At 39.6% G+C, this 16,342-nt stretch overlaps 1 protein-coding gene across 15 annotated transcripts in view; it reads left to right on the top strand.

Moving 5' to 3' along the window:
• PCDH15 (protocadherin related 15) overlaps window positions 1–16,342 on the top strand; it is a 768,547-nt gene that overhangs the window by 652,695 nt on the left and 99,510 nt on the right. For all 15 annotated transcript variants that reach the window (XM_040624601.1, XM_040624600.1, XM_040624598.1 and 12 more), the window contains one exon: window positions 14,985–15,112. In XM_040624601.1, coding sequence (XP_040480535.1) covers window positions 14,985–15,112 — 128 coding nt within the window. The remainder of the gene's footprint in view (window positions 1–14,984; window positions 15,113–16,342) is intronic.

Raw genomic sequence — 16,342 nt, forward strand, 5'->3', positions numbered from 1 at the left:
AAAACAATTTTCTTTTATAATTCACTGCTAGGAAAATTTATTTTTAAATTCTGTGGCATTGGTATTCTTCCTCCTTCTGATGGTAATAGCAGTGTTGCTAATACTTTCCCTCTCCAGACAGTGAGGAAGCTCTGAGTCATATCTGAAATAGTGAAGTGATGGTATATTTGCTCATTTAATCTAGTTGGCTATGTATGATTACTACCATGTTATTGATGAGTAACCATAGCTCAGAGACCATCAGTAACCTGTGTAAGGTCATGCAGTGTACATGGGTTATTCCTGGGATTTGACCCAGACTCTAGTTCCGCAGCTGTGTTTAAATGTTTCACTGACCAGTTCACAATTATAGCAGTTCTGTTGGTCCTTATGATGTGGGAGAGGGAGGTTCTTACCTCACAGTTGAAGAACAAATCTTGCACACAACAGAGAAGTAAAGCCATAGAAGTTTATTAAGTGAAGATACAGAAAAAGCTCTCAGGAATGAGAGGGGTCCTGACAGGGTTGCCAAAGAGGGCCGTTAGGGTTGTTGGTCTTTTATAGAAAGCTAACCAGGGAACTTACATCCTTTTAACATTTCTACTGATACCACCATTGAACAAGGACTAGTGATAACACCTTCAGTGGCTTACTTCCTTTTTAGGGTCTGGTTATTCTTTGTTGGTAACAAGTGATTATCATCAAAGACACCCCCTCCCACTCCTACCCCCCCCAAACACACACACATCTACAGCAGCAAGGTCCAGTTTATTACCTTATCTCTGCTTTTCCCACACCCCACATTTTTGGGATTTCTGTGAGCCTGATCACATAGCCCCCTATCTATCTCTCCCTACCTAGCCCCACCTGTCCCTTACTCATTCCTCCCCCTGGAATAGTAACCCTAACTGGGAATGGGATGATGACTGCTCTGTTTGCTTCCTGCTTAAATGGGGTGGTGGGCTGTGAGGCAGTTAGAATCTATCCAGAGGTTGGTCCTGGCTTGTGGTATGGCTCCAGGGAATATGACGGGCACCAAATGGTACATGCATCAAGACATACAAAAGGATGAACATAAAACAAGTATTAGGCCCAAAATTATGATCACATCCTTCAGATAAGATCCCCAATTACCAATTGTCAAATGGATCAGTGGATATCTTGGTCTTATTTAATTGATCACCAATGTCCCCTATTAATTGGGACACCTTGGAGGAGTTAACTGCAATGTTAAAACAACACATGTGAGGACATTTTTCACACCCCAAATGGTATAACAATAGTAGACAGTCTCAAGAATTCCTTCTCTGACTTCATTTAATTCTTGGCTGAGTGCATCCAGTGCCTCAGAAGTATCATTCAGAGTCCTGCTGAGCAAGCATACTGTTTTGCCTATTTTATAATGCAGTCCTAACGTAAGCCCTGGAAGTCCCAAGTGAGCTTTGAGACTCTTTTTACCAGGAGGGCTGTTGTATGCTTGGTTAAAGCCTTTGTTTGAAGTTGTAGGTCAGTAGAGGTGACTTCTAGGATAAATGACTATGAGAGATGAAACCATCAAGAAGCCCTTTTTGTTGGAGGTCCAGCCTTAACAATATCCTAATTGATCCAAGGAATCACTGGCAAATGGGAAAAGACTTGTCTCAGGAGATAAGGGCATCCCCAAGTGCATCATCCAATCTAATCATAAAGTGGGGCCATCCATTATCTCCATGGGGTATGCTCTGGCTTTTAAAGAGTGATTTTTGTCATCCCAGCCGCATAGAATAGTAAAGGTGGATAGCTGAGTTATACAATTGTTGGGGAACCTATCCCATTTCCCAGTTGTTCAAGTAATCATATGCCCATGGGGCCCTGTTATCCCCAGAGAATAACAAACAAGAAGATTGTCTATACATGAGCTATTGTGGGAATTTCTCTAAAATTTACCTCAAGTTGTCTAGCTTAGGGAAACAACATTCAAAGACAATCAGAATTAAAATTTAGCATCCACAAAGGTGTGTTATTGAAACACAATTTCTCTCTATAATAATCCTTATTTCCAGAGATTGTCAAATAAGACTAATTAGTTTGAAAAACAAGACCAGTTTTAACAAATGGCAGCATTATTTTCATAAGCTCAGCAAGAATAATGATTGACATATAGATCTTTTACAATCTGCTTTGCTGGAACTTTCATAAGGAATCTCTAGGTCGAACTTTTAGCAGCCTCTCCAGGCCAGAAGCCAAGCCAAGTACTTGCCATCAGACATGCCTGCAATACCTGTAGATGTGGGCAGATTCCTCTTCATGAGGTCCCCGAAGTATCTTGAGGTTCCCGCACCTGCCAGGAAGTGACATTCTTTACTCACCCGGTGAGGCTGCTGGGAACTGGTTAAGTAAAGTATCAGGCCAATATTTCTAAGGGGCTTTATGACCCCAGGTTTCATAAAGTCAACCTTAGTTCCTTAAAGCTGTTTGGTCATATCTGAGTCTATGTGTGTTTCTCAAATATGGCATTCCAGTCAAAGCCTTGGTAAAATAACCAGTATTTCCAATGGTGACCTGTTACAAGGAGAACAGATTCTTATTGAACTTATGCAAATGACTAGGATTGCCGTGGAAGAAAGGATACTTACTGAAGTCTTTTGAATTTCAGAGGGTTCAGGCAGAGAGAAAAGTTAAATGCTTTGATTTTGTTCACACATGAATACTTTATCACATTTTTGTAAGTCATGGATTTCTTAAAAGAAATTTTCCTTAATCTGGGAGAGCAAACACTAGAGAACCAGCAGTGTTTCAAACAAGAGTCAAACACACAAACAAAAACAAAGCTATAATCATTTTTCCCAATTCACTTAGTCCCATGTTACTATTCTTGTTTAAAATGCAACTTTAGTTTTGGAAGTTTTTACCCATTTTAGTTTTGATCTTAAACATATTGAATACTTGTATTTGTCCTAAAATTCCTTTTTATGAACCTCCTTGAAGATGACACTCATTTTGCAAGAGAATAAGAACAATTATAAATGACAAAAACTCAGAAACGGACATTGTTAATGATCTGATGTGAGAGTTCTTTATGATACAATAGACAAGGAAACTCAGTTATTTCTGTCGCACGTTAACACTTCAATAGCCAGAATATGGAGTGATGATGACTTTATACCAGAACGTAACATACCAAACAAACAAGCCTAATAAGTCAACCAGACTTCGTTCACAATTTAAATCTTGGAGAAGTTTGTTAAAACCTTAGAAAGTTTTAAAGCACAAGCCTAAGTAGGATTAGGGATCCTCAAAGCCCTGATAAAGGCAAAACATAGAAACTGGTTTTTCTGGGCAGGCAAAGAGAAAACAGCTCTTTTACATTTTATCAAGAGCACCAACAATTCAAGAAAACTTTGTCTTTTTAACAGAGATAGCAGACTTTCAATCTTACACCATTGTACTTATAAAATCCCTTTATTTTAATCTTTGTCCTGACCACACCTAAAATTCCTTTCCAAAATTTCCCTTCTCAAACCTTCTACAACTTTCTTTGGCATTCAGATTTTGTTCCAAGCCATTTCTCTGCAAACAACCAATTTCATTTAGGACAAAATTGTTTTCTTTTACCTTCAACAAAAATGTATTCCCATTCCTTGTATCTTTCTTACACATCTCCTACTTTTCTACATACAGAGTTGCCGAATTTTGCACTCTTAAAGATCTTAGTCTCCCGTGAAGACTAAGTAGTAACCAGTTGTGAACTGTCACACCAGAATTCTTCAGATGGCAAATTTATGAACTGGTTGAGCACAAAGCATGTGTACCAGCAGATTTAAATATCCTTAAGTTTCTTTGCAATAAGTAGTCAAAAGCACAAACCTAAGTCCAGTAATCTATAATGTAGCACCTTATCCTATTTGGAAAAGACCTAGATGTCCAATGAATTTAATCCCAAAGACTCTGAAAGCTACTTTAACAATTTTGTATGAAAACGTTGATAAGACATACAATTAACCATCATTTTAGCTATCTTTTTGCAAACAAATGCCAACAGAGATAACACAAGCTTATTTGACCTTCAGGAAACCTTGGCAGAATAAGTTTTCACATTTAATGGTGGTAACTTTAAAGACATGTCTGTCTTAATTAAACCAACAACTTAACTTAGTTTAAATACCACATTATATTCCTCCTGGGTCCACTTTTAGAAGTCTGTTTGTTCCCCGTTGTAGATTTTTACCTGAGACACTAGTGGGGAAATCTGAAGTGAGCGGTGTATCCAGCCCGTACCCAAGGTACAGAAACAGGAGGGGGTGGGGCAGACAGAAGAGGCAAAGTGCTTCCAGAAGACAGAGAAAAAGGGTTCCCATTTCTAAAGCTCATCCACTTGGACAGATGAGTAAACACTCTGTTTTTCCACCAACAAGTGGGATTAGGCAGTCCATGTCAGGCTGGAGAAGACGGAACTTACCTGGAGCAAAGGGAGTTTCGGCAGCTGCTTGGGAATATTCCTTAAAGTCCCCATCCCGAGGTAAACTAACCACAGCTGGCTCCAATTATAGCCATTAACCCCCGGGAAATGAATGAGGGAGATGCCTTCACATCTATTAGGAGAAACAGTGAGAGACAGAGAGTCAGTATCCCCTTTGCTAGGTAGGGATGGCTGTGTTTCCTCCAGCAACCTGGATTAAATCGGAGAAGGGCTCTTTAGACAACTGTCCAATGTCAGGAGGGAGTTTACTAGCCAACATGTTTGGGTAAATGCCTTCTGCAAGAGGCCTTCATGTTGGGGCCCTGATTCAGAGCCCTGAAAGCCTGGATGGATCGAGGGTACCTCAGTCTCTCTGCCCTGTTTCCTGCAGGAGAGACCTGATCCCACCGTGCCCATACGGTGAGCATCCTAGGAGCGCAATGCTTTCCTAAATTTGCAATCCAAATTATTTCCAATGGGTTAAAAGATACCCCAAGGAACAGTCCTTGGGAACTGAAGAGACCATGCCTTGCCACGAAGGCAAGATTTGACCTTGCCTTGAAGAACCTGCCATGTTTAACCCATGGAAAACACTAGAAAGTTTTACAAGGGAAATTACCCAATTTTGCAGTACCCAATCCAGAGGAGTCACCAGGGAGAATAGTTTCCCATCTCGTGATCCCGGTAGGTGTTACCCTGTACCTGTTACAGAGGTGACTATGAAGGCATCCCTACATATCAGCTCCCTCCTGTGAACCAAGGTGTCCCATGGTTTCCTACCCAAGGTGAAAGAGTGGCCTGACATCTTGGGTTGGGGAGGGATCAGGCCGGCGGGAGTAGCCACTCTTACCCATCCGTCACCTGATCCTCCTTTTCTCCTCTGGATCCCCCGCCCCCCAAAAAATCTGGCCTAATCCTAAAGCTTACCGAGGTGAACAGTTTAGACTTTGAATCAATTATCTTCCCTCCCCTTACCCCTGGGTGCTTTTTCTGTCCGTATTCCTGAGGTCTTGTTTGCAAGCATGGCCCTGTTGAGGGGTGTAGACCCCAAGATTTAGCATCATAATTTCATATTTCTGTTGTTGGAATAAGAAAGCCCTAACTATATGACCCATTAAAGTCCCAGCTGCTAATGCAACCAATCGAGGAATTGACTGGAGGTCTGTAATTCCCTCCTTACTGCCCAAAGTATTCCAGCAAATGCCCGGAAAACATTGGGCTCCCTCTAAAGTATCATATAAAGAGACAGCTCTAATCCTGCTTGCCAATACCTTGGGTTTTGATCACTGGCCATGATTAAACCTAAGTGGTGCCTAACAGAAAAACATAACTTACCAAACAACAAAAAATGAGGAAAAGATTTTCCTCCTGAACTAAGTTCTCATGAAAAGACATTTTTAAATGAAAAAAACCTTATATCTTCATGGGCAACATTCTTCCCCCGTGTGACACAGTGGGACCACTGAACCCATAAAATTCCCAGGGGCTTAGAGAAGGAATTGCGGAGGGTAAAGGCGACCCTGAGCCGAATCCCCGGTTAGCTGGGCCTACTGATCACAGGAGATTGGAAGGACCTGAGGCAAGGGACCTGAGGCAGGAGAAAGTCATTTAAGAAAAGCCAATGAACAGAAAGCAGGATTGGGTGGGGTTAGGCCAGCAATCCCTTGGTTTGAGGAAGGGGGTGACCACGCTTTCCCCAGAAGCCTATCACCTGAGACCTAAGACCCGCGCCTGCGCTCTTCCCCTTTAACCGACTGGTGCCTGGTTTTGCTGTTTGTAAGAGGTCACGTGTGTAAGAGGTCCTGAGAGACATCTCCCAGGAAAGAAAAGAAAGAAAAGAGTCCGCTTTTACTCATCCTTTGGTGGAAGTGATCCCAGGTTTGGCACCAAAATGACATGGGAGAGCGAGGTTCTTGTCTCACGGAGCCTGAGAATGGATCTTGCGGACAACAGAGAGTGAGTAAAGCCACAGAAGTTTATTAAGCGAAGATACAGGAAAAGCTCTCAAGAGGGAGGGGTCCCGACAGTGTTGTCAACGAGGGCCTTTAAGGTTGGTTTTTATAGAAAGCTAACCAGGGAACTTACATCCTTTTAACATTTCTACTGATAACACCACTGAGCAAGGACTAGTGATAACTTAACCTTCATTTTAGGGTCTGGTTAGTCTTTGTTGGTCACAGGTGATTATCATAAAATACCCCCCACGCCAGGGCAGGGTGGTCCTATGGCGGGTGGTCTGGTTTATTCCCTTATCTCTGCTTTTCCCACACCCCCACATTTTGGTGATTTCTGTGAGCCTAAACACAAAGCCCCTTATCTGTCTCTTGCTACCTTGCCCCACCTGTCCCTTACTCACTTATAAGTCCTGTATTAAGCTGCATTGTGGAGAGAGTTGGAGTTTAATAGACACAAATGAATTAAAACAGTGTTTACTGTTTATTCTGGATGGAAACAGAGTGAGCTAAAAGACATAATCATTGCCTCGCAAAGCCTCTAAATGCATCAGTTCGGCCTCACAGGATTAAAACAAAATGCTAGCAATACCAATGAAAAGAAACAATATTGCATTCTTAGCTTCTATTTTTCTGGTTAGCGTTTACAGAGAAACTTAAGTTCATTAAATGTTCCTAATGGGAAAATATGTTATTTGGATACAAAGCCAAACTTCAGTTGGTATTGAGAATAGTACTCTTCTGATTATCTCCCCATCACTGTTCTGGTAAAATTGTCAGTGTCATAATTTGCTTGGCTAAGAGACTTAGCTAAAAACAAGTATATATTATAGTAATCTGAGTGTAAGTTTCTGAAGCCAATAGTTACAGGCAGTTTCTTAATTCGGTTATTCACCTTTCAGCAAACACGTACACAAAATGTATGTTTTAGATACAAGCAATTAAAATCGTGCAAAGGCTAATTAAATCAACGTCAGAGCTCAATTACAAAACTATTAAAATGAACCTCAAAAGATTGAATCTCTCTTGGTGCCTAGCTACTGAAAATAAATAGTGTGTATAAATATAACTAAGTACCATTCCTGCAGAGCAGAAAGCTGAGAAAGAAAAAAAGCAGGGGTTTTTCTCATTCTAACATACTTAATTCATTTTTCAAAAGAGCATGTAAATATATTGTATTCCTGCAAATGCCATCTAATGAACACACCAAAACATTTATTTCTTCCATGCTTTTTTTTTTTTCAAATCAGAGCCTATTTTTTTTTAACTGAATATCCATAAACCTTAGATCGGATTAAGTTCTTATCTCAGATGATCCTTTTGTTCTTAAACACTACTTTATCTAAAGAATCAGTCATTTATCTGGCACAGAAAGGAGGGCTGAGGAACGCAGAGGAAATTAAACAATAGTAAAAATACCATAAATCCTCAAAGTCATTCCAAATAGCCCTTAGATTTATGAAATGATTTCAGAGTCAGTATTTTCTAATACCAATATTTTTGTTTGGTACTGTGATTTTTAAGGGCTTGAAATATATGATCTCATTTCATTTATGGGGATAAAATAGAGCGATTCATTTTATTTAAGTGGATACTGGGTGTGAGGGGTGGTAGCGATTCTGGTCTAAATCAACATTTATTGAACACTTACCATGTGGAAATCACAGTGCTTCCAAAGAATTAACTTGTCAGTCAAGCATATACAAAAATAGCATCAATGGAAAGACAGCGTAAAAAGGTGTGTGTGCGCGTGCGTGCGTGTGCGCGCGCACATGTGATTTCATGAGGAACTAATCAATGTTTTGGCACCAGCAGAATAACAAAGTAGGCCTGGTATTCCAAGCATTTTGAAAATTCTCTGCAATAGAATCATTGGAGAATATATAAGCCATTTACCGTCATTACGATAACATTTCAAAAAGATCTATTTAATGCAGTACACCATGAAAAATATATAACAATAAGGAAAACAGTCATTGCCTCCAAGGTTTCAGAGTCTAGCGTATGTTTTCTAATCAGACAAAACTCCTTTAATCCTAAGGATGACAGTAATTATTTCTTTGATGTATTTATCAGTGATGTTTAGAGATGTGCTTTGAGCTCAGAGCATTAAGATGGAGGCAATATCAAGAGCAGAGGCCAATGGGCAATGACAGGAGTGCTTGTGAATAGGATCGAACCCCTGCCTTTAAAGAACTCAGCCAAAATGGGGATAGCCATCCTTTGATTGAACAATATCAGTCTGTTTTGATGTAGTCCCATATTAAAGACATGTGCATGCAGGTAGACTCAGGACACGGTGTTATTAAATACCCACACAATCTTTCCATTTATCTTAACTCCTCTAACCTCTTTTATTTTAAATAAAATAAAAGCTTCATCACTATCCACAGTTTGAGCTGGATAATTTTTTTTTTTTTGCTGTGGGGGCCTGTCCTGTTTCTCACAGGATGTTTCTCAGCATCCCTGGCCTCTACTTACTAAATTTCGCTACCTATCCTCCTTTTGCGGTTATTACCACCAAAAATGCCTCCAGATGAGCCGAGTCAACCGTGGCTGAGAACCATGGCTTTAACTCCTTGGATCGCCATCCAGAAAGTCTTTTTTGAGAACCCACTGCAGTGTAGACAATAGGTTCGTCGTGTGGATAGAAGAAAGAGATTGATCTTGAGAATACTAGGCACTTCCTGGGAAAACTAACAGCCCAGAATTAATTATTGAAAGTAAAGGAAAGAAGAAAAAATAATTCCAAACTAAATTTGATCTTGAAAAACATGGAGTAACGCTCACAGTAAGAGTAACATGGAGTCAAGTTGAAGTGAATGGTATTTTGAGCATCGCTTACTTTTCTGAATACCTTTCACTTTGTTTAGGTGGCCTAAGGGAAGAGAGGGCTATTCCAGGAGGTTCTGTTCTGACTCCTGCTTTCTTTCCTGAGCTTTACTATTAAGCAGTTCTGTTTTCTCTTTCTTCAAACTAAGGACACGTCTCACATTCCCTCACTGGAGCGGCCCCTTCTGGAACCTCTTGGCTCACTGAAGCCAAAGGTGCTGCCCAAAGAAGAGGTTCTCTCCTACAAAACTGGAGAAAAAGACTGTGAATCAGGAGAGGGAAATGAGGCACTGAGGCCTCAAGTGCATAGGAAGAGTATAATGTCTTTAACCAAAACACATGCCAAATAAATCTGCCCCCCAGCTTGTAATGTCCTTCATCCCCTGTGGGGCTCCTCGCAGTCCTTGTGTGGTCTCACCCGGAAGGGGAGGGCACGTGGTGTTGCTCATCTCACACTGTTCTCCCATCCATTTTATCAACGCCCCTTTCCTGTTTTCCCTCCACATCTTTCTGTTTCAGCAGCTTCACAGCTACCTTAAATAAAGGGTATGGTATTGACCCCCCCCAAAAATAAGATTGTGCAAATATTCTTAAAAATGTAAAAAGTGGATTTCCTTAAAGGAATTTAAATCAGAGTTGCTTCCAAGTTTCTGCCTTTGAAATCATCAAAACCCCAATTGGGTGGAAGGTCAGGATAGAGCCCCAAGTCCTTAAAAAAGCGTCATGAAAGTGTGTAAGCCAATAACGCCTCTAGTGTCATGCAAATGGCATGTCTGTGAGTCAGAACATGTGAGCCACATCCGATGAAACCACCTGGTGTGTTTTATTTATTTTGTGAATGCCCAGTATTCATTTTACAGTCTTTGATTAGACCTACCAAAATTCGTTTCCAGATTTATTTAGGTATAATTGGCAAATAAAATTGTTAAGGTTTACAATACGGTGAGTTGATATACGTATATATTGTGAAATGATTTACCACAATCAAGTTAACTAGTTCTTGGATCCATCACCTTACGCCGTTACCATCCATCGACTCACCTGTGTGTGCGCCTATGCGTCTGCATACCTACGCCCACCTGTGTGTAGTGAGAACGTTTAAGATTTACTCTGAGCAGATAAACAAGGCAGTATGAGAAACGCCAGTCACCATGGTGTCCACTAGAGTCTCAGAACGGAGTCATCTTATAACCGGACGTTGTCCGTTTGATCAACAGCACGCCCGCCATGTTCCCCCTCCCTCACTGTTTCCATAAGTTCTGCTTGTTTCCATTCCATGTATAAGCGAGATCATACAGTATTTGTCTGACTTAATTTGGCAAAGTGCCCTGCAGGTTTATCCATGATCCCCCCCCCACTTCATTTTCTGCCTTACAAACTGTATCCTTAAGATATTCTTTTATCTTCTGACCAAATCTGACCCCTGACCATTAGAGGACGTTTCTTAAAGTGGGTATAGGCAAATTCCAGGCACCTAAGATGACATTGTGTTTCACACAACGCATTATAAATTCATGAAATTTATTATCCTGAGGGGGATGACTGGGCTGGAATCATCACCAGCAAAGGCAAATACTAAAATGTATTGATCAGTTAATGTATTTATGAGTTTACTTGTTCAATAAAAACACAATACAGAACAGGCCATCAGTTACTTCCTATGATAACTGGGGAGTCAGATCATAAACAGTGCACTAAAGTCACTTGGGACAGTGTTGAGGGCTGTGTGGGAATTCAAGAGAGGGATGAAATGACCTCTGGGGTGTCGGCGAGGACATCTCGGGCTGCAAGGTGCAGAGGCTCCTTGTGAGAAATTAAAGAAAGACAAGGTGTTTGCAATTGTAATCTTTAAAGTGTTGTTTGTGGTCAGTCAATCAAAAGTGTTGCCTGCAGTAAATCTGAAACTTCTTTTCACCCATGTTAGGGCGCACAAATTTGCCCTTTTCCCAAGGAGCTAGAGGCAACAGCAAGCAGATGTCAGTGCTTGCGTCCTAGTGCCTCATTATGGGTTCCAGTCTCAGCCAAACCATGTGCCAGAGAGAACAGGGCCAACACCTAACCTTGTTCTCATGTCAGTTCTCTGCATGAAGATGAGAATAACAATAGCTGTGATAACAGCTCCGTTTCATGGATTGGATTGTCCTGTATAGCTTGGAACAATGCCAGCCACATACTGCCCAATATCTATTAGCTCCCAGTATTGAATTTTAGCTAAGCTTAGGAAGACCACATGAAGATGTGAATCTGGGCTTAAATTCTTCAACTTCTAATGAGAAACAAGGAGCTATCAAAATAAGAAAATGTTTATGTTGATGGTTTTAAATTTGGACAAAGTCATGATTAAAATGAAAAATATTTTTAAATAGGTTCCTATAGATGTAAAAAAATAATTATACCATTAACCACACTTTGGTGCTGCTTTTTTTTTTTTCCTATTGCAATAAAATTGTGGGGGCACCTGGCTGACTCATTGGGTGGAGCATGTGATTCTAGATCTCGGGGTTGTGGGCGTCAAGTCCCATATTGGGTGTAGAGATTATTTTAAAATAAAATCCTTAAGGGGTACTGGTGTGGCTCAGTCGGTTAACCGTCTGCTTTCAGCTCAGGTCATGGTCTCAGGGCCCCTGCTCAATGGGGAGTCTGCTTCTCCCTCTGCCCCTCCCCCCCCGCTCATGCTCTGTCCCTCTCTCTCTCAAATAAATAAAACCTTTAAAATAAAATATGTTTTTAAAAATAAAATGAATAAATAGTGATTGCGCAAAACTCCAGTGTATGAAATGCAATAAGGCAGTAATTATGATAAAGTTATTGGGTATAAAAATAGCCCAGGATAAAACTTACATGGAACTCAACAGCATTATAAACTGAGTAAATATAAAAAACCTATAATATTTTCTTTCCCCTTATTTTCCGGGCAGATGAGATAGAAATTATGCAGTTCAGGGGCGCCTGGGTGGCACAGCAGTTAAGCGTCTGCCTTCGGCTCAGGGCGTGATCCCGGCGTTGTGGGATCGAGCCCCACATCAGGCTCCTCCGCTATGAGCCTGCTTCTTCCTCTCCCACTCCCCCTGCTTGTGTTCCCTCTCTCGATGGCTGTCTCTATCTGTGTTAAATAAATAAATAAAATCTTTAAAAAAAAAAAAGAAATTATGCAGTTCAGTAGCACAGATTTATGATCCAATTCCAGTATAATTTTATTAAACTGCAGGATTGTTAGGCAAATATCTTAAAAGTCAAGAGGAGAAACTAACTCATCACATTGAAAAGACATTAGAGGCAAGACGAAGAGCAACCAATAAAAAAACAGAGAAGTAGGTATGTTACGTAGATATATTTATTGTTACTATTATTATTATTATTATCATTATATAAAGTTAAAAATGCCCAAACCTGGCAAGAAAAATTTAAACAGATAATTCAGTCCTGTGATTTTTCCCCAATCATCGTGCTTGCTCTCCTCATATAATTTATGTATTTATGGAAATACTATCACAATTTACTTTATGGTTTACTTAAAGTACCAACTGAAATATGGTTAAACTCTGTATCAGTCTCATAACAGATATGGACTTACGCACAATTGATACGGAAGCATGGTATTTTACATGGTAATAAAGATATTTGTAAGATGAAACCTTGAAAAACTTTAGTCCAGTGGTTAAAGCAGGATAAATTATTTTACAGAAAATTTACACTCATTGAATATTATTAGTGTAAATAGATATTTATCTAGATGTTAATTTTGGAGATTTTTAGTAACTACTAAACTGATATTTTAAGTTTTTTACTGTCCTCTGGCATTTATAAAATGCGTACATGTAATATGTTTATTAGCATGTAAGAGTCACTTTAAATTACAACACTGATTCTCACATTATTTTTCCCAATACTTAAGGAAATACTCACTTTTTAAAAGATTTGCTAAAGCACAAATTGTTCCTGATGGCATAATACGTTTGTACCTGGGCCTTAACCTTCTGTCATCATCTTATAAAATGTCAGGAGAAAAGTAGATAAATCTCAGAGCATAAATTTATTCCTTTACAGCGAGTTTAAAATAGGCCTTCACTTTCTCAAGTGTTGCCAATAGGGACCATAACTAATGTCATTAAGAACATAAATACTGTAGTTTGGGATTCCTTTTGTTAAAACATATTAAATTTAGAGCTGTTAGGTCCTTTGATTCCAGAGATAAAAATGGTCCACTAGTAAGATGAAAGTGGTGTTCGTTTTGGACGAACTCGACTGGTGGCCGACCAGGGTGCAGCTCAGAGCCCCCCACCTCCCACCCCTGCGCTGCAGGATGGAGCCCACACTCTGCCATTAGCCTTCCTTCCCTGATGGCACCTTCTCTGTTGACCTAGGGCACTCTCCTTCTGATTCTGACTCCTCCAGGTCAGGGATGGTGAGAAAGAGACAAATAAGAGAAACTAAATGGGTAGCAGCAGGGTAGGGTTAAAACCTCGACGATAATAACTCTTGCTGCTCTGACCTTTCTCAGGGCAAGCAGAAAGCAGCCTGTGTCTCAGTTCTAAGACAATGCAGGTTATTCCTTCATGTGTTCAATCTACTCAGATATTGTACACCCACGATGTGCCTACCGTGCTTGTAGATCGGTGCTAATTAGTTGTAGTTGGGGAGATGATAAAGACACACCTTTAGGGTATCCTGATAAATAATTTGTAGCTCAGTTGCCCTATATTTGATCCTAATTTAAATGTATGAGAAAAATTCATGTAGGTAAGACATCAGAATACTTCTATCGTTTCAATCTACTTGTTGCAAAATGATTACCTATTCCACATTTTTTTTCTGGATTGTGAGTTATTTATTTATTTATTTGAGAGAGAGGGAGAAGCAGACTCCCCACTAAGCAGGGAGCCCAGTGCAGGGTTCAGTCCCAGGACCCAGGGATCATAACCTGAGCCAAAGGCAGACGCTTAACCAACTGAGCCCCCCCCCAAAGCCCCCCCGAGTTACTTTTATATATCAGGTTCTTTGTAAAGGGTGATGCATAGACTATGACACGTGCTACATTTCTCATTAAGGGGACGATGACTGAAGGGGTGAGGTTCTAACATTTGATGATGAAATACATTCTTTATGCCATATTTAGTATGACAGATGTTACACAGCAGTGTTGACGAGTCACAGGACGGTCATCTCTCCAGCTTCATCTTTTCAGTGGATGAATGATAGCCTATAACATATGATTAAACTTGGTTTCTCTTTGTGGAAATAAGCCCCTCACCCAAACACTGTTTACTTTTCACCCTAAAATTAAATATATATATATATATATATTGTACATTTTTAAACTGAGAGACTATCGTTGCTAGTTTTACAGTTAAGGAAAAAATATCAATTTTAGTTGATGTCAGTTTGTCTTATTTCATAAGGTGTTTATATGTTTGTGTCCCTTTGGTGTAATTGGTAGTGTGTGAAGTGTTTGTGACCATGAACAGTTGACTTGTTTCATTAAAATTAACAGAACACAATACTTTAGTGCCTATTATATCAAGTAAAATGAATTACCAAGGCATTGTAATTAAAAGAAATTACAACAACTTCACATTATTATGCCAGAAGCATCATTATCCGTGTCCCCCATGGACCTCGGGGGGATTAGACTTGCCGTTCAGGAATGACTTTCTGATTTAAGCCATTTCCATTGTTTCAGAGCAAAAAATAAAAAAGAAAGAAAGTATAATAAGTATTTACTCCAGTGCATTTTTTCTAGTGAATAGCCACCAATTAAAAATATATTATTTCTTATCCTCCAGGCAATACGGCTAAAGTGTATATTGAGATTCAGGATGAAAATGATCATCCCCCAGTATTTCAGAAAAAATTCTACATTGGAGGTGTATCTGAAGATGCAAGGATGTTTACTTCTGTGCTCAGAGTTAAGGTACGAGAAAATTTATTAAGATACCGAGCTGACGTTAAAACAGAGAGCTCAGACTTTGCAGACACAGCGTAAGCATGTAGTTTGTATTGACTGAGTACTTATTCATGTTGTTTAAACGAAAGTCTGAAACTCAGAGATACATGAGTTTAATTAGCCAAACTAAATACAGATTAGTTATGAAGCGAATACTGTGCAACTGTTGTTTTATTTTTACTACGAAAATAGGAAGAATGACTTATGATAATTTACACTGATTAAGATATTAAATCATTAAAATGCATGGCTCCCAGCAGATTTGTAGGCCTCTCATAGGTTTAATTCAGGATAACTCCAAAGATTTGCAAGCTGGAGTTTCTAGTGGCAAATATAAAATTACTGTTTTCTAATAGAAGATATAATATAATAAATTGTTTTTACTGCAGTGTTTTTTAAAACTCAAAATCCAAAACAAATGTAAAACATAACACTACTAATTGTAGCACTTTACTAAGTAAAGTTAAAAAGAACCCTCAGGGACGCCTGGGTGGCACAGCGGTTGAGCTTCTGCCTTCAGCTCAGAGCGTGATCCCAGAGTTATGGGATCGAGCCCCGCATCAGGCTCCCCCGCTATGAGCCTGCTTCTTCCTCTCCCACTCCCCCTGCTTGTGTTCCCTCTCTCGCTGGCTGTCTCTATCTGTGTTAAATAGATAAATAAAATCTTAAAAAAAAAAAAAAAAAAGAACCCTCAGATATGTCAGAAAAAAAATCACAAACCTACTTAGAATTTTTTTAAAGCACAATATCCAAGACTAAAATTGATAATTTCTCATTTCTCTCCAATTAGTCATCATCAGATATGTTGAAACATTTTGTAAATGGCTAGCAGTACATAAAGTTATAATAGTTTTGTTACTGAGAAATAAATTGATAAATACTGTATTACACTGGGGAGAAAGTTTAGAGGTTAGAGCATTTTACATTCTTTATTTTAAGATTTTTTTTTTTTTTTTTTTGGTCAGAGCAAGAGCCAGCGAGCATGAGCAGGGGTGAGGGGCAGAGGGAAAAGCAGACTCCCTGCTGAGCAAGGAGACTGACAGTGGCTCAGTCCCAGGACCCTGAGATCATGACCTGAGCCAAAGGCAGATGCTTAACTGACTGAGCCACCCAGGCATTCCAGCATTTTATATTCTTAATTGCAGTTATTTTCCTGGAGGTATTTTAAGAATTTTTTTTAAAGATTTTATTTATTTA

Source organism: Ursus maritimus, unplaced genomic scaffold (assembly GCF_017311325.1).
Source record: "Ursus maritimus isolate PB19 unplaced genomic scaffold, ASM1731132v1 scaffold_7, whole genome shotgun sequence".
In the NCBI taxonomy this organism is placed as follows: domain Eukaryota; kingdom Metazoa; phylum Chordata; class Mammalia; order Carnivora; family Ursidae; genus Ursus; species Ursus maritimus.